Source organism: Anomalospiza imberbis, chromosome 1, assembly GCF_031753505.1.
Source record: "Anomalospiza imberbis isolate Cuckoo-Finch-1a 21T00152 chromosome 1, ASM3175350v1, whole genome shotgun sequence".
NCBI classification, from domain to species: domain Eukaryota; kingdom Metazoa; phylum Chordata; class Aves; order Passeriformes; family Viduidae; genus Anomalospiza; species Anomalospiza imberbis.
In genome coordinates this window covers 108,759,626-108,777,608 of record NC_089681.1, presented here as the reverse complement: position 1 = coordinate 108,777,608, position 17,983 = coordinate 108,759,626, and the positions used below count along the sequence as shown (strand labels likewise).

General features: G+C 37.6%; 1 protein-coding gene across 4 annotated transcripts in view; it reads left to right on the top strand.

Annotated features, from left to right (window-relative positions):
- The window catches only part of DNAJC13 (DnaJ heat shock protein family (Hsp40) member C13), a 57,225-nt gene that overhangs the window by 11,088 nt on the left and 28,154 nt on the right, over positions 1 to 17,983 (top strand). For 2 of the 4 annotated variants that reach the window (XR_011004173.1, XM_068205133.1), the window contains 21 exons: positions 1,379 to 1,454; positions 1,924 to 2,073; positions 2,409 to 2,450; positions 3,605 to 3,805; positions 4,851 to 5,057; positions 5,143 to 5,238; positions 5,379 to 5,470; positions 6,260 to 6,426; positions 6,526 to 6,605; positions 6,685 to 6,854; positions 7,749 to 7,848; positions 8,100 to 8,207; positions 8,712 to 8,867; positions 9,599 to 9,655; positions 10,913 to 11,034; positions 12,190 to 12,265; positions 13,304 to 13,399; positions 13,530 to 13,673; positions 14,856 to 14,870; positions 15,378 to 15,460; positions 16,584 to 16,737. Coding sequence is in view for 3 of the 4 variants with exons in the window: in XM_068205133.1 (XP_068061234.1) it covers positions 1,379 to 1,454; positions 1,924 to 2,073; positions 2,409 to 2,450; positions 3,605 to 3,805; positions 4,851 to 5,057; positions 5,143 to 5,238; positions 5,379 to 5,470; positions 6,260 to 6,426; positions 6,526 to 6,605; positions 6,685 to 6,854; positions 7,749 to 7,848; positions 8,100 to 8,207; positions 8,712 to 8,867; positions 9,599 to 9,655; positions 10,913 to 11,034; positions 12,190 to 12,265; positions 13,304 to 13,399; positions 13,530 to 13,673; positions 14,856 to 14,870; positions 15,378 to 15,460; positions 16,584 to 16,737 (2,392 nt within the window). In the remaining variant the exon portion in view is untranslated. Of the gene's footprint in view, positions 1 to 1,378; positions 1,455 to 1,923; positions 2,074 to 2,408; positions 2,451 to 3,604; positions 3,806 to 4,850; positions 5,058 to 5,142; positions 5,239 to 5,378; positions 5,471 to 6,259; positions 6,427 to 6,525; positions 6,606 to 6,684; positions 6,855 to 7,748; positions 7,849 to 8,099; positions 8,208 to 8,711; positions 8,868 to 9,598; positions 9,656 to 10,912; positions 11,035 to 12,189; positions 12,266 to 13,303; positions 13,400 to 13,529; positions 13,692 to 14,855; positions 14,871 to 15,377; positions 15,461 to 16,583; positions 16,738 to 17,983 lie in introns of all 4 variants that reach the window. The other 2 variants (XM_068205118.1, XM_068205110.1) reach the window with 2 other exon arrangements.

The window sequence follows — 17,983 nt, the reverse complement described above, 5'->3', positions numbered from 1 at the left end:
CAGATAGGTGCTCTTGACCTTTCTGTTATAAGTGATATGTTAGAACTGCTCTGAATATATTTGAAGCCCATGCAAATTTTGACTTTCTACAGAAATGATGGCTTGTGCTGCAGACCTGTCAAGTGAGAGAGGAGAAAGGACTGCAGCACAAGAATGCAGAGAAGGATGGAAGAAGTGACCTGCTGGTTCTTGATGCAGTCAAGCATGGCACAGATTCAGATTAATTAAGCATCTGGTTGCTAATATCTTTTCCAAGCAAACCCACAGTTTACCCAGAACTGAACCTTAAATTCCTAGACTGCATCTGGTTGCTAATATCTTTTCCAAGCAAACCCACAGTTTACCCAGAACTGAACCTTAAATTCCTAGACTGAATCAGTTTTAATATGGACAACCAGCCAAAGTTTTTTTATTTGGTTCAAGTTCAAGAAAGGCATCCATGTTCAGATGATGTTGCTTTTGTCAGAGAATACTTGCTAGTACTGGCTCTGGCTCAGGTTTAGCTTTAGTTTTTGGGCCGGATGGCTTCAAGATGGAAGCACCCTAGAACATGGTTTGTGCAAGTAATAAGGTATTATTAATTACCTACTGTTTCAATCTCTGCTTAGTTATCTGAAACTTTCAGATTCAGAAATATGTAAAGAGTTCAGGGTACATTTTGAAGATTATCTAGGAATTGAAACCATGTTAAGGCTTTGATTTTGCACTTGATGCATCTGAATTGTGTAGCTTTAGCTCACTGCTGCTTGTGTCTGATCCATCTGAAACAAGCAACTACCTTGCTATTCTTTAAGCCCTGTGACATTTAACGTATCTGTGATATCAATGTACAATGACTGTAGCTTTGGTGATCTGAGTCTTTCTAGAGTTTGGTAGCTTTGGTTTCCCTCAAGATGAAGAAAATTAGGCTTGGCCATAGTAGTACTTTGACTTGGTGCAGTATTGTGACCAGTTATGTGAGTTGGATTTTGTGTTAAAACAGTTGACTGAGACAGCTTCAGACAGATGCTTTAGGAATTGCAGGAATGGTTGGGTATTTTTCCCCTACCTGCGTAGCCTTCTTAAAATTTATTCTGGTCTGATGGTACCTTTCAGTGCAACTTCCATGAGTCTTTGATCCTGACTTAGCCACTAACTTAGGAAAAGTTTATGCATAAATAAATCTATTTAATAATATTTAACTTGTAGGTCCCCTCTATGGGTATATAGAACAGAAGAACTTAACATATTATAAGGGTAAACTGCAAGAAACAACAAAGAAAATTCCATATCCATTTCCTAACAGAAACCTCTGTATATCATCTTAACATCATTTTTGCAGTTCAGCATGAGTTTTCCTGTGATTTCTGGAGAAACTTAACAGTCTTTTGTATTCTAGGTATAAACGAGTCTTTTCAGTTGGAACCCATGCCATCACCACATACAACCCCAACACGCTGGAAGTTACAAATCAGGTAACTGTCATTTTTGAAGTTGATTTTTGACTTATGTTCATTATCCAGAGTGAATAGTGGCATTCAGGCTTAGGAAACCATCTAGTCTGACAAGATCTCAGAAAAGCCAGAAGGCGTGGCAGTTGTATACAAAAGCACGCAAAACAAAAGGTCTGTGGTGCCTTTGCTAACTCTACAAATACTCAGTAGGATTTTGTACTTTTTAGGCAATTACTCTTTATTGGCCAGCGAGTAGTAGTTTGCCATTGCTGTGCTGTTCTGAAGGAACCAGGCTAAGTTTGATCACAGACAAACTATGTCCCTGAAGGGAGTCAGGACACTTAGTTACTTTGCATAGTATCAAATAGGAAGCGCAAGCTCATGCTGTCACTTTGTTACTGGGTTATTATAGGTTCTAAGGGGTTTTGAAGGAGGGAGATGTAGCTTTAAAATTACTAACAGTATAACCTAATTACTTTCAATTGTCTAGTGGCCTTACGGAGATATCTGTAGTATTTCTCCTGTTGGAAAAGGACAAGGAACAGAATTTAATCTCACTTTTCGCAAAGGGAGTGGGAAAAAATCTGAGACACTTAAGTTTTCCACAGAGCACAGAACAGAACTCCTTACAGAGGCACTGGTAAGATCATTATTTTTATTTTCTTCAATCAAGCAGTAAGTACTTGGTTACCATTTGTGGTAGTGTATTACGCTTTCTTTCCCTGCATAAAAAGTAGGAAGGCAAGTTTTTTGAGCTGTTATGTTAATGATCTTGATCTAGTGTCAGTTGGAGCAAGTACTGCATGAATTGTAATGAGTGAATAAAGCTACAAATATTTAATATATTAAACTGCAGTGGAATGGTGAGGAAGCTTAATATGAGTCTCATAAAACAGAGTCAGCTTAAATGTAGACTTTCTGGATAGATAAGTTGTCGTATTTGCATTCATTGACTGTTAACTTTTTTAAAAACAGAGATTCAGGACAGACTTCTCAGAAGGAAAAATCACAGGACGGGTGAGTGTCTGGCTTACCTGTATCATGTGTGGTTTAAGGAAATGATCTAAAGACTCAGACTTCTACTTTGGTCATGTGTTTTATTCTTGTGCTATATGTGCTACCTAAAATGGCTTTTGTGAGTTTGGATCTGAAGTCTTTGAGAAGAGAAAATGGAGTTTGTTCAAAAGCAATGGGAACCTCTTTACCAGCAGAATGTTTGAGCTCTCTTTGATTGGCCTGATCCTTGTACTTGTACATGGGCTATGAATGTTAAATATAGGCTGTGCTATGTGGAGTTCTTATTTGGAGAGGAGAAAAACATTGATTCATTAGTCAATGTATGCTTTACTTCATAATTAAATATTTTCTGCATAACATCCTGAACATTTGATGCTTCCTAAAAGGATTTCTATAGGTCAGATTACAGACAAGACTGACATTTACTGAATTGTGATAATACAGTAATAAGCAATGCAGCCTACAGAGCTGGACTTTATATTTGTCTTTTGGTCATAGAAAATAGCACTTCAAGTCCTTAAAGTTACTTTAAGTAATTTAAAGTATTGCATAGAATAAATCTTCATGAGCATAGTAACACTGCTGGAATGTGGGGATCCCCTTTGTCTTAACATAGTTTAGAGCAGACCTCTGACTTTTGCAGGTTAAAGTAAGTTTGTATTTGTAATGGAATGTGACTGCAGGAAATAAAAAATTTTCACTACAGTGACAAACTTACCTTAACTTGATTTAATTAGCCAAATGCTTTTATTTAGCTAATAAATTTTCACTACAGTGACAAACTTACCTTAACTTGATTTAATTAGCTAAATAACAGCATTTGGCGTAAATGCTATTTCCTCATCTAACCACAGTGTTCAGAAGTCTGAGTAGACCACCTTCTGCAACAAGAGAACTTGCTTCCTTTGGGAGTGGCTCTTTTGGGATTCTGTTCTTGCTTCAACATGCATTGTTTAAGCTGTGACCTCCTTGTCAATTGACAGCTACAACTGCTTTCCTTTGCTTCATAGTGTTCTTAATATAGATAAGAGCATTAAGGGAAATTAAATAATTTTTTTTAACTTATTAGATAACTACTGTTATATACTTATAGAGAACTACTGTTATATAGTAAAGGAGTGTGCATAGATGTCTAAAAGTAGCTTTCCCTGCAGAGGTATAATTGCTATAAGCATCACTGGAGTGATACGAGGAAACCTGTGATTCTGGAAGTGACTCCTGGAGGTATTGACCAAATTGATCCTGCAACAAATAAGGTCCTGTGCTCCTATGACTACAGAAATATTGAAGGCTTTGTTGATATTACTGGCTATCAGGGAGGCTTCTGTATACTCTATGGAGGATTTAGTAGATTGGTGAGTATTGAATCAAAATATCTTGGTATGGTTCTTAGGATATTTATAGCTGCATAATTTAATAATGAAGCATACAAAGTATGTGCATCTTTGGGTCTCAGTTGTGGAGCCTCAAGGCTATGGACAGATCCTAAAAGGAAAGGAAATAAGTTAAAACATTTGAGAGGGTATTGATATGGGTTTGGTTACGGTTTGTGGTGTGGGAGGTTTTGTGTGTGTGTATTGCATGTTTAAGAACTGGAAAGGATGAGATATCTAGGTAGTAAATATGAATGTAATGTGGATGTGGAATTTCCTGTCATTTCTCAAATTTACAGTAGTGTGTTACTAATCTACCTAACTGATGTAGGGATTCAGTTTAGAAATAGATTGATTAGTGATGCCATTGCCTCTTTAGACCTGTGATCTGATTACTTGGCAGCTTTGCTTGGAAATACTGCACTGTAATGTTGGTTCTAAAATCATGACAGGGTTTCTGTGTTCTGCACTTCAAACAGCTGAAAAGGATGTTTACATTATTAACCATAAATTAACTCCTAGGTATAGTAAACTCAGTCTCTACTAACAAAATAGGACTAGATGAGGTTTTCCATGTCTTTTGTATTGCAGCATGCTTTTCTCTGGCATAAAATTAGCAATATATAATTGATCCTCTAGAGCTGCCCTAAACTTGAAGATCACCAGTGGTAGCCCCAATTGCTTTCTCTGAGCCCTCACTCCTGCCAGGCTGTCAGGGTCTGTTGCCAAGGGTGGACAGGCAGGTCATGCAGACCATAACTTTAGTGGCACACTAATGAGTAGCAGGGTATCCTTTAGGAATAGCTGCTATAGATTTTCTTTTTAAAGGCAAATGTAAAGTTAATAGTGGATCTCCTGTGTAATAAATACGTGTCTATATCATGCACTTAGCAAAGGCCAGTCCAAATGCTGTGAACATTCCCTACTGTTATGTATATAGTGGAGGATTATTTCTAGAACTGTGATTTTCTTCAGCTGTGCCATATTTTTCACCTGGTTTTTTTTTTTTTCTTGATAAAATTTGCAGCACCTATTTGCCTCTGAGCAGAGGGAGGAAATTATCAAGAGTGCAATAGAGCATGCTGGCAACTTCATAGGCATCTCTCTGCGGATAAGGAAAGAATCCCTAGAATTTGAGCAATACCTGAACCTTCGCTTTGGAAAGTACAGCAATGATGAATCTATAACATCTTTAGCAGAGTTTGTTGTTCAAAAAATAACACATAGGCACTTGGTAAGGCTGTCAGACTGAACATACTTGGTTCCTATTGAGTACTAAGTATTCTCTTTCCTAGCTTGCCTCTCTCTTGTTTTACAAGGAACCTGTGAAAAGAGTACTAGCTCTTACAGAAGCTTGCTTAGTTGAGAGGGATCCAGCTACCTACAACATTGCAACTTTGAAACCTTTAGGCGAGGTAAGGGGCATTCTTTCTCACTACCATTTCTTCAAATAAAGGCTCTAAAAGAGAGGAATTGATAGTATATGTAAGCCTTAATTTGTAGAGTAGCCAAGTAACACTACTTCATGAATATGACCCTTGTCCCTTATTTTCAGGTATTTGCAATAGTGTGTGACTGTGAAAACCCCCAGCTTTTCACCATTGAATTCATCAAAGGACAAATTCGAAAATATTCTTCAACAGAAAGGTAGCTGGAGCTTCTGTGCATTACAGATTCAAATGGAAGTTGCTACTGTAGCGCTTGTAGTTCCTCAGCTTCTATAAACTCTGACCCTTGGAGGGGTAAACATAAAGCCTTGCCGTTCTAGCAGTCTGCCACTTACAAATCAAGATTTGTTACAGGAACTAAATCTCTCCCATTTACCTTCATCCCGACTTTGAGCAAATCTCCCCAGAAGTTTGCTGATGAACATGAAAGGGTGTTGTACAGTTAGATACAGCCTGTTTCTCCTAAGCAATATAGTTCTGTGTGTGCTGTACTTGGTAGTATATCTAAAGCAAGGGAAGAAAGCACAGTCTAAGCAGTATGGAAATGTGAAGGCTGTGAACCCTTTGAGCTCTCTGCTTGAGACAGTCTTAGTTGATTCTATTTAAAACAACCAACAGAACAGTCCCTGAGTGCACTTGCAGTTGTAATACAGTCTAATCCTGCTAAGTGAGGTTTTGCAGAAAGCACAGAGATGAATTGGCTAACAACGTGTCACTCATTAACAGATAATCTAGAATTGATCCCATTAGTGGAAGGCTGCAGCTGGCTATACTGGCTGTAAGTTAGCTCTCTCCTTACAGTGCATAAAGGAACACTGAAATTGAGTGTTTTTTTCCAGAGGTGTAGCTGTTGGCAGTAGTGTTAGTAAGAGATTCCAGGTATTGCTGCCTTTCATGTGATTTTTTTCCCCCATTTCTCTTATAATTTGTTTCTTTGGCACCACTTCTCTGATATAAATTGTATTTGTGTGTCATTGTCCCAACCCAGAGATTCTCTCCTGGCTAGCTTGTTGGATGGAGTGAGAGCCTCTGGTAATAGAGATGTCTGTGTGAAAATGACCTCCACACACAAAGGCCAGCGTTGGGGATTACTCAGTATGCCTGTGGATGAAGAAGTAGAGAGCCTTCATCTGAAGTTTTTGGCTGCTCCTCCAAGTAAGCTAATGCTTCTTACGTGGGTTTATAGTGCTCTTTAAAGCATCCCAATATTGAGTCAGATGCTGTACACTTAACTTTTGATATGTCTTTTTCCAGATGGTAACTTTGCAGATGCTGTATTCAGGTTCAATGCTAACATTTCCTACAGTGGAGTCCTACATGCAGTTACACAAGATGTAAGAACAGAGCCTTTACCCATCCTTTTAAGATGTTGCTAATGTAGAAAGAAATTAATGATTGTTATTTTTTAACCAGGGTCTCTTCTCAGAAAACAAGGAGAAGCTCATTAATAATGCTATAACAGCATTACTTTCCCAAGAGGGAGATACTGCAGCATCTAATGCAGAGCTTGAAAGCCAATTCCAAGCAGTAAGACGACTAGTGGCTTCAAAAGCAGGCTTCCTTGCCTTTACTCAGCTTCCAAAGTAAGTGCAAAGTCTCTTGAAGCTTGGAAGTAGTAGATGAAAATAGGCCTTGAACTTCTGTTAGTAACTTATGTCTAAAAGTGAGAAATGGAATTCCCTTGTGAAAAGGACTTTAAGACTCTGTACATGGTTGTTTTCAGTAGTTTTGTTTTCAGGCAAATTTTGTTGTATTGTTTTCAGGCAAAGACCCTGTACATGATTATTTTCAGTAGATTGTTTTCAGGCTTTCAGGCAAATTGAGAATCCTAGGTAATCATTTGCAAGTAAAGCTGATTCTTCCTGTGCTAAGTACTCTGTCTTGAGGCAAATATGGTTTAATGATTTTCCTAGTGGAAAAATTTTTAACATGTACCTTCATCTGTCCTTGAAGTAGGCAGTTCTTCATTCTCAAAAGTATGCTGATGCCATCGCTGTCTCCAGTTCAATGCAAGATAAAATGGTGTTAGGAGGCTGTACTTCTGTAGTATGTACAGAATGCTTGGAGTTTGTCTTAAATAACATAAGGAAGCAGAAAAACTGTCTATTGTTCTTAAAAAGAAAACTTCTTTGAAATATTTCTGACTAGGAAATATAGAGCAACTATAATATAGAGAATGATGAGAAGAGTAATGAAAGCACTTGGTCTGAGACCTTTATAAACTTCAGTTTCTCTGTAAATAGTATCGTGTAACTACACGGATACATCTTTATTTTGATGAATGTGCTTGGCATGTTAACAGTGAAGTCAATATTTTCCTACCAGGAATCTCAAATTTGTGAAAATGTCAAGGTACTGGCTTCCTAATGCTGGGAGCATTGGGAGCAGACCCCTCTTGACCACTGCCTAGATTTCATCTTAATTTTAAGATTTTAGTTTTTTTTCTGATCGTAGTGGTTTTGCTTCCCTTTCAAAAGATTTCGAGAACGATTAGGAGTGAAGGTTGTGAAAGCCCTCAAAAGGAACAATGATGGAGTAACCCATGCCTCTATTGACATGCTGTGTGCTCTTATGTGTGTAAGTATTAAACTTCAGGTTTTTTCACTTTGGAATATGTGAACTTCAGGGTACTGAAAGATGTAGAAATGGGGACTGCCATTCAACTTGCAGTATGTTCAGACGTGGAATAACTTTGTTATACAGTGATTTCTTGCTGAAATTGAAGGAGGATGTGCTTTTTGTGTGTAGAGAGAGTGGCTTTTGGATTACAGCTGTTAGGAACTAAGGGTTGAAATGTGGCTGCAGAGTGAATACTTCTTTTTTTACAGCCCATGCATGATGACTATGACTTGAGGCAGGAGCAGTTGAACAAAGCTTCCCTTCTTTCTTCAAAGAAGTTTCTAGAAAATCTACTAGAGAAATTCAATTCCCATGTGGTAAGTCAAATTTTGGAAATAGATTTAAGCTTAAGTGCCTTTCCTAATTGCAATGAAAATGCTTTTGTCATACTTAGATGTATCTTTGAATGTATTTGCACCTACAGTTGAAAATACAGCTCTATCTGGCACTGAAGTTTGTTCTAATTAAGCTTGGATCTTCACAGGTTAGGACATAGCTGTCAATACTGCAGAATTTGAATGTCCTGCAACAAATTTTTGCATGTTTAATATGGAAATTGCATGTTTCTTTTAAGTAAAAGAATAGCATAAATAGCTCGGATTTGTGGGATTAAACTAGATAAAAGTAGTTTGAGTCTCTGATACGTTTTAGAAACCAATTATTTATCAGGTTAGTGCCATCCTCAGAGTAGTGGAGGATTCTAAACTCGTAGTTTTTGTTTACAGACTATTTTAATGCTATGACAGGGAAGAGCACCTTCAGCATCATGAATACTCTCAGACCACTGTATCTGAGTTACATACCTCTCTTCCTAATTTCAGGATCATGGGACAGGTGCCCTAGTAATTAGTTCACTTCTGGACTTCCTGACATTTGCCCTGTGTGCTCCATATAGTGAGACTACTGAGGGGCAGCAGTTTGACATGTTGTTGGAAATGGTGGCATCTAATGGAAGAACACTATTTAAGCTGTTTCAGGTAACACTTACTTTTAACTATTATTAGAGGTTTCATGTACTCAGTGAACATGAAACTTTTCTTTTACTGAAAGTCAGATTTGTCTTCAGCTGGTGAATGTGCCTCAGTCTTTTCTATCTTGAATGTTTTAGTGGCTTATTTTGCCTTCAGATATCAGATTGAGGTGATTATTCTATGGTGAATGATATGCCAAATCATTGTAGAGTAGACTGCTTAAGACCTGTTTCCAGAAACACAGTAAAATACTACTTGGACTTTAGGATAGATTCAACAGATGCACAGATCTTCCCCTGACTGGAAAGTTTTCTGCTTTTTTGTGTCTTTCTCAGTAAATGAGAGTTAAAAGAGCTAGAAAACAAGAGTAACATCCTCTTCAGTAGTAAAACTGTAGGGATTGTAGCATTTTTAGCTAAAATGTCAGTGTCTTCTTACTGTAAAAATAGTATTTTCTTCTGTTTTTATTTAGTGTCAGCTCATGTCAGCCATTTTGCTGAGCATTATTCCAGCTTCTCTGATATATACTGCCGTTCAGTGCCAGGAATTCTGTCTGGGAGTTGCATGAGAGATGCTTGTTCAAAGATACAGGGTGGAGATTCTTCTTAAAGCTAGCTTTCACAAAACCGAATTGGAGGTAGAACAGCCATGTACATTAGTTAAGGAAACTGAATCACAGGTGATCTAATCTTCAGTTTTTGCACTTGGATAATTTTTTGGTTAAAATTCTGTTCTAGCACCCTTCCATGGCAATTGTGAAAGGAGCAGGTTTGGTGATGAAGGCAATAATAGAGGTGAGATTTTATCAATGTTAGCTGGGATAGCATGCAAAATATGTATTGTCTATTTTGGAAATGCAATTGCTTACCAAGAGAAGTTTGTTATATTAGCTTCTCAAAGTGGGGAGTGGGGAGGGGGAAGTTGGAAGGTGAGGAACAGAGCACCTGCTTAACTGTGAGTGGTTTAATATAGCAACTTGCTTTATCTTACACTTGGGGGTTTGGGAAGCATGTGAGTTTGGACATTAGGTAGTGCCTTGCATGTCTTCATACTGCAGTCAAGATTTGGCTGTAAATGTTGTTTGTAGCTCAGCCACATACCTCAGAGCCACCAGACTTCTGCATGTTAGAGAGTATCTCAAGGAGGAAAGGCCATATTTCCTGGGATGCATTGCCAGATGGAATGGGACTGGGATTAGCAAGCAGTAGTGTCCCAGAGCAGACTAGTGATGTCAGCCTCCTTGCTTTGGCTTTAAGTTTCCATACCACGTAATGTATGGGCCAAGTCCATACTTTTCAAGGTTGCTTATGATTGTTGCAGGGTGACCTTGCTAACTGACTCTTGACACTTCCTGGGTTGAAATTCAGGCTTAAGTTAGTGCCTCATTGTATCACAATGGCTTATGCATCTGAAATCCATGTAGTACTTTCTTGGAATGGAAGTGAATGAACACTTGAAATAGAGGTATTCCAAATCTTCACGTTTCCATTGATGTAGCTGATAACGTTAGCTAAAAGTTATTATGTTGTTTATTAAAAGTCCTATCATTTAGACAAGTAGAAGTACTGCAAAAGCTTTTTCTTATTCATTGCAACTAATGCATTTTGAGTGAGTGGCAGTCTTTAGACACCCACCTGGCTGTCTAAATTGAACAGCAGCCATTAATCTTAAGTGGTTGCTGTCAGCAAAAGTCAAGCAACAAGCAATCATGTGTGGCTGCCATTGTTTGTTTAATCTTAATGTATAATTGCAGTGTGAAAAGGGTACTGCTACTACAACCTTGTGATGTATGATGGGAGACAGGCATCCTGCCCTCTTCAGTTAACTGTCCTCATAGATGTAACTACCAGTTATCTGGCCCATGGCTTTACTACAGCACTGAGCAATTGCTGTTGTGTACTGTCACTTACAACCTATCATACTCTAGTTTCTGGTTTTTGAATATTAGTTGGTATAATTGATAGTCAAGAAGGCCTTGGAAGTTTAGACTGAGATAAAAGCAGCTTAACTAAGATTCTTTCCTTAGTAATCATCTTGCCCTGTTTCCAAAGGAAGGAGACAAAGAGATTGCTACCAAAATGCAAGATCTTGCCCTCAGTGAAGGTGCCTTACCTCGACACTTGCACACTGCTATGTTTACAATAAGCACAGATCAGAGGATGCTTACAAATAGGTATGTCCATCTCACTTGATATATCATGTTTAAAAAAAATCTAAGTAATGGCCTAACAAACACTGGAAGGTCAAGGAAGAAAAGTTGCAGTTCTTCAGGAGAATATTTTCTTTAGCAGCTGGTATGTTTTAGTAGGACAAGCTTCAGCTGAGACTACAGCCACTTAATAAACCCTTGATTATTTTTTGTCAAGGTGGGCTTGGGTTGGTTACTTGTTAATGGCTCAAGTTTTGATTTTTATTTCTTTTAATTCAGGGAAAGAAAAGGCAAGTAGAATGTTTGGGACTTGTAAAAGGTTTCAACTTGTAGTGTACAACTGTATAAAAATGGATGTGCACATCTCAGACATCTTGCATGCAATTAGGATCACCCATCCTATCTGAGAGAGAAGTTTGCTCACAGAAGTTATTCCCTGAATCAACAGTCAGTAGAACTTGTGATCTCTGAGAGTATGCAGTGGAGGATGAGCAATGATTCAATTAATTCCACCCAAATACAAGATTATAGAAGCTTTAGCTGTGAATTCCTGAAGTGCTTAGAGTTGCTAAGGAATGTAGGGACAAGTGGAGCTTGTTGCCACTGTGTGTCATCCAGGAGAGAGCGGATATGAAACCATCTGTCATGCTAGTTCTGTTTGGTGCTACTACTTAAAATGTGCTTGTAGCAATGCTTCAGTTCAGTGCAGTAGAATCCTAGTGACAAATGTTGGCAGAAAGCATCAGTTTATAGATAGAAGGCAGGCTCTCAGACAGGATTTTCTAGTCAACTGGTATTAAGATCTTCAAGTTGAGCATGTAGCAGTTCTTGGTGACTTCTAGCCTCTTAACTTTAGCTGTAACTTTAGGTTGGCTGGATAAACATACACTTGGTTATTAGATGTTTCTGCTCTATTGCTCAAGTGTTCTTTGAGGTCTAGATCAAAAAGCATGTGCTGCTACTGTTCCACTAACTTCACTGGAACTTCTTAAAGGCAACACTTTAAAGCATGCTAAGCATATCCTTGAACAATGTAATGCTTTGTGCTCTTACTCACTCAAGAGCACGAAGCTCTTGCTCATCTTCATTTCATCAGCATGGTAAAGGTGACAGCTTAGTGGTTTAAAAATCTGTGTAAAGTACTAACTTGCAGTTTGTTAATTTCAATGGCTTTTTCAGGCAGTTAAGTAGACATTTGGTTGGCCTCTGGACAGCTGAGAACAAAACTGCTATGAATTTGTTGAAACGTATTTTGGTAAGTAAAAATGGAATATGGAGTAGCAAAAAACAAAACATGAAAGCTTGCAGTATCAAAGTTGGGACAGTCTATATAGTAAACATATTCCCTTTTCCCTTTCAAGGGGAAGGTCTTGCCTGAGAGATCAGCAGTCTGGCATCTGCTAATTAAAGGATATTGATGAGGTTCAAAGCATCTCATACTCTAAAAATTTTGTTACTTCCCTGACACTTTTTAAGATCCTTTATGACACAAAACTTAAAAATAAGGTGTCTTGACTTCTTTTTCTTGATTAAAAGGACAAAAATGTGGGAGACATTGTAAGCGTGTCTCTAATGCTTTTTAGCGCCAATAAGAAATTAAGGTATTAAGAGTTCTGTCCATGTTTTCATGCCTTGCCTGTCCAACTTTGCTTGCTTGTAACTTGATTAAATGTGTATGTTGTTAGTTCATATGCTGATTGTTCATATGTTCTTTCACCCTTAAAGGCTCCTGAATGCTTCTTGCTTAAGTTAGTTCAGTGAAGTTAGTTCAATAAGTAGTGTTATAAGAAATTACTCTATCTGGGAAATAACTAGCTTTTAATTTCAAAATTGCAATTCCTTCATTTTTGGCAGAGCAAACTGTCCTGATCTTGAACACTATCTTATGGAAAGCTTAGTCAAAAAATACTGTCTCATCTCTAATGTCACATGTAACATTTAGTCCATATCAGAGGATCTGGATGGATTCTAGTATTATTCATCTCTCTCAGTATTGCCCTGGGATTAACTCTTCCTGCATTCTTTAGGTGCATTAAGTACTGCTTTAAGAAATGGGATATAGCCAAGAGTTCTGCTGCACTGAAGCAAATAATATGTCTCTGTTGAGCAATTCTGTTGAGGATGGTGGCATTTTACTACTCAAAGCACAAAAAATGCTGTAGCTTTACATATTTACTTTAGAATATAAATTCTGTTTTGAAATCTGATTTAAAGAAATTATGTTATTACCTAATGTGATGGTTTCTGTTTGTTAATGTCATGTGGGTTTACACTGGTTTTAAATTTTTTTTAGCCACCAGGTTTGCTGGCATACCTTGACAGTGCTGATCCTGTTCCTGAAAAAGATGCTGATAGAATGCATGTTAGAGATAACTTAAAAATTGCAACTGTAAGTAATTGTAGTTGTCTTTCCTATTCCATTATATAGATATACAGTCTTAGAGACTTTTCTAATACAAACACTTGACTGATGCATTGACCTGCAGCAAAGATAACCCACAATCGGTTTTATTCTGCAGGATCAGTATGGCAAGTTTAATAAAGTGCCAGAGTGGCAGAGACTGGCTGGAAAAGCTGCAAAAGAAGTTGAAAAATTTGCCAAAGAGAAGGTGGATCTAGTCTTGATGCACTGGAGAGATCGAATGGGCATAGCTCAAAAAGAGGTAAAAGTATTTGAAAGTCTTTGTTAGAGTAACTTGACTAAGTCACAGCTGAGTGTCAGAGCACACACTCAAATAGTAAAAAAGTGTTGTGATGTGGGAGTTCTCCTTCCTTTTAGCAAACTCTCTACTTCTTACTGTTCTTGGGTTAGAAATAGGTTCCTGGGAGAATGTAAATCAGGCAAATGAATTCATTCAGCATATGTATTAAGCTTTAGCCAACCATATCAAGCTGCAGTGCAGTTTATATGCATTTCTTGTAAGATGATTATACAGGAGAAAATTCCTTGAAATATGGCAAAACCAGTTTTTGAAGTATATTTAAAAGAAATTGAATATTCTTTGCATTCAAAATTATATTCTTTACACCAGTGATATTTCAGTTACGGAACCTGCTTGAAGAATCATAGAATAGCCTTGGTTGGAAGGGACCTTAAACATCATCTAGTTCTATTCCCCCTGTCTTGGGCACCACCTTAGAATTCACTTGAATATAGGTATCTCAGTGCTTAAAGGGCAACACAAGACTGTACCTAAGGTCATGATTGAGACTGAAGTCATAAATAACTGTTTTGGTCTGATATTGTAAGAGGAGAACTTAAGCACTGCTTGAGTTCTTACTGTTGGTCTCCTTTTTCATTTAGTTTTATTGCCATGTTCAAAATGACAAACTCTTCCAATTATAAGGTGTTTCCCTTAACTTTCTTTAATATATTGACTAAGCTTGTTTTTATGCATTGTGGAAGTGAAACAATCTGTTGTACCTGTAAGGAAGGATGAAAAGCACAATGCAGAGTATTGAAAATACCTGTCTTTCTATTGTTCTGATGTAGCAATAAGCTTTAATTTACAAAAATCTAGCTCAAGTTTGATGTAGAGTGTGGTGCAGACGTTTGACAGTGATATTTGTGAAATAATGATGAATTAGGTTCGAAACAGGGGAAATGAAGAAACATGAAAAACAGTGGAAGGTCAAATTGCACTTTAAAGAACATGTCTAGGTACTGAGTTTGAAGAGTAATTTTTCTAAGTAGATTTCTGAGCTATATAATTTCACAGTAAATGTGTGCAAGTGTAGCTTGGAAGATGTAGTAGCAAGTTTGGTGTTACCACTTTAAATTACTTCAGATACTCTGGAGTGTTAAATGTATTTTTCTTTTTCTTCCAATTTTTCTTCATAATCAGGACAGAAACAATATGGTGAGTCTGTATATCTCTTGTCACTTGTGTGGACTCTGTTGCTCAGACTTCTGCTTGCATGTGATAACTCATGTAGATGATAACAGTGATTTCATGCTTCATCAAAATATGGAATCTTTCAGTGACCAAGTCAGGCTTGGTTTTATTTTTGTGACTTCCTCTAGTTCTTTCCTTTCAAGGGCAAAACATTTTTCATGTGAGTTTTCACCTCCATCAGCTTTGGAGCTGATGAATACATATGGTGGTGGGAATTAAGCTTTTCTCAGGGATAACTTGCTTCTAAACAGATGATATGTCAAATAGCTGAAACTTTCTCTGGCATGATTAACTTGGTGTAAATAACACTTGTGAAAGTCTGTTGCTGCTACTCACTAGAGAAGGAGACATTAATGAGGCTAAACTTAGTATGGTTTATGAAGGAGTTTAAAAAATACAGCCTTTTATTTTAGAAGGGAAAAATGGGAGGTATCTGCCCCTACTGACTTACGAAATTTGGTTCTTTTGCAGAACATTATTCAAAAACCAGTGATATTAAGGAAGCGGCGCCAAAGAATAAAAATAGAAGCAAACTGGGATCTCTTCTATTACAGGTAAAAATATTAAAGTTAATGTGGTGGTCTCAGATACAAGTTTTTATCTGGCTGTATATTTTTGTTAATATCTTCTGAATTTCTGTGACTTTCAATTTCTGCCTGCCTTGAAACAGTGCAAGTGTTTTGTAACAGCTACTTACTAAAACCCCCCTAAGCTATTCTTAAGGATTTCACTTGTGTTTAGGCAAAGGAGGAATTTAGAAAGCTTCTGAAATATCATCAAACTATATAATTTTTTCCCTTTAAAAGAGTAAATAACAAACTGCAGGTGCAAATCTGCATGGTATTGAAGGCCAAGTGAAGTAGCACTGGAAAGTATTGTAGTTTGATGGTACCTGTCAGCTACTCAAGATGTTGTAACTTGAATTGGAACATGAGCTTAAAACAGGGCAAGAGAAAGCACATGGATACTGGATTTCAAATAGTGCTACAGGTCCTAAATGCAACTTGCTTTCCTATGAGTTCTTAAAGCTGTCAGAGTTTACAAGGGAGGGGCTTCCATCTGAAAAAGATACATCACTTTGGCTAGAGCCATTGTGTTAGACTAATAAAGCTTGGCTTGGCTAACAAACTATGTAAGCAAGCTTGGGGAAGTTCCATAAATTTAACTGCTTGATGTTTCTAAAAGTCAAATACAGTTTAATAAAGGAAGATTCATGTGCTCCTACACCTTTGGTATTAAAGTCCTTTCTCAGTGTCCACTGACTATTTTGTGACATTTAAGACATCAACTTCTATTTTACTGCATAAGCTACTCTTTTATGTTGTTTTTTGTTTAAAACACAGCTGGTATGTGCATGTCTGCTGCTGTGGATTGTTTACCTGTAGCCCTTACTGGCTTACAGTGAATCACCTGCATGTCTCCTGGACATGAACTGAGATAGCAAACTGAGCCCTAAGGGATGACACAGGCATACTTTAGTCTAGGCTGGCCTTCATGGCTATCAAAACAGTATACAAGTGAACAACTGTAGTTACTGTAGCAAATTGAAGACCACTGCTCTCTGCCTTCTAATTAATGTCCACTAATGCTAATGATATCCCCTAGCTTGCCAGCTGAATTTTGTCTGCTTTTCAGATAATGTTTTGAGGGGTTTAAACTATGTAACTTCTTTTTTAGATTTGTTCAGGATCATGCTAGATCAAACTTGATTTGGAACTTCAAAACACGGGAAGAATTGAGAGATACTCTTGAGTCTGAGATGAGAGCATTTAATATTGACAGAGAACTTGGTAGTGCTAATGTTATCTCATGGAACCACCAGGAGTTTGAGGTAAATGACCTACCATAGGACCAACTGCATCTGTAAAATATGTCTACTTGAAATGTCACTTCTCTCTCTTTATTCTACGAGTGAATCTTGTGTTGATCTCTGTCTGCAAGCTAGAATTTTTTTAGGGTTATGGAATCAACTGCTAAGGCTTGAATCAATGAACAGGTACTAATGTCCAATGTCACTGGGCAAAACAGCCTCTTCTGCCTAACAAGTGATGCAGTAGAGATGAAATATTTATGAGAACCCTTGGTGTATTCTTGCATTAAGACAAGAGTTGGTCCTTACACTATTGTTTGTTGTCTTTATCTCCTTCATGTTTCAGTAATCCTGTGTCTCTTAAATACTAGCTTGCCAAATCATGAGTAGGTTATGGGGCTAAAAGACGCTGCATTGAAAATTATAGATGAAGTTCACTGTCATCCCATTCTAGGAACAGCAGTACCCAAAGCAAAAAAAACCGAACTTGGATGCTTCTGCAAAGCAATCAGTATGGTCCTGAGTGGCTTTCTCAAAACATCTTGCAAGGTGTTTTCAAATAATGTTCTAATAAACACTTCTTGTACTGTTCTCTTATCTTCAGTATTGTTGTGGTTCCACACGACAATGTGGTTTTAATTAATGTGTAACGCTTAAGCAAAGCAAGGCCATCCTTGAATTCAACTGCAAGATATTCCATAGATATCCCCATTGCCATCCTTTTTAGAGTATGGCTTTCTATTGACATTTGAGCTGAGAACTCCTGGTGAAATGAGAACAAACTTGGTTTGGGGAATTTCTCAGCTGGCTGCTCTGCAAATGAGGAAGAACTGCAAGCTAATGTTTTATGAGAGCAATTTTATGTATGCAATTTGTTCCTATTGCACAACTACAGGTTGCTTCTTACATTGATGCAGTAAATAGCTAAGACTGGGTTTAGACTGATATTTCTTGCACTGGCATTTGTCTTTCAAAGCTTCCTTCAGGTATAGGTCAGGCACAGGACTTGTGGGTGTCACAGTGTCTGCTATCCCAACATTTTAGCACTGCAAACTAGGACAGAATCAGAAGTACAGATTTGAAACTTAGTAATACAGACTTACCCCATGTACACTACACTGCTTTGTGGCTTTATGCTGCTGGAATGTAGCAGTAGCATTCTTGCAGCTACTTTGGGACTGGATTGAACAGCTGCTGTCTCACAGATTTGCTTTTAAATAGTAATGAATATGTTATTGAACTATGCTATAAGTATTTGAACTAGATA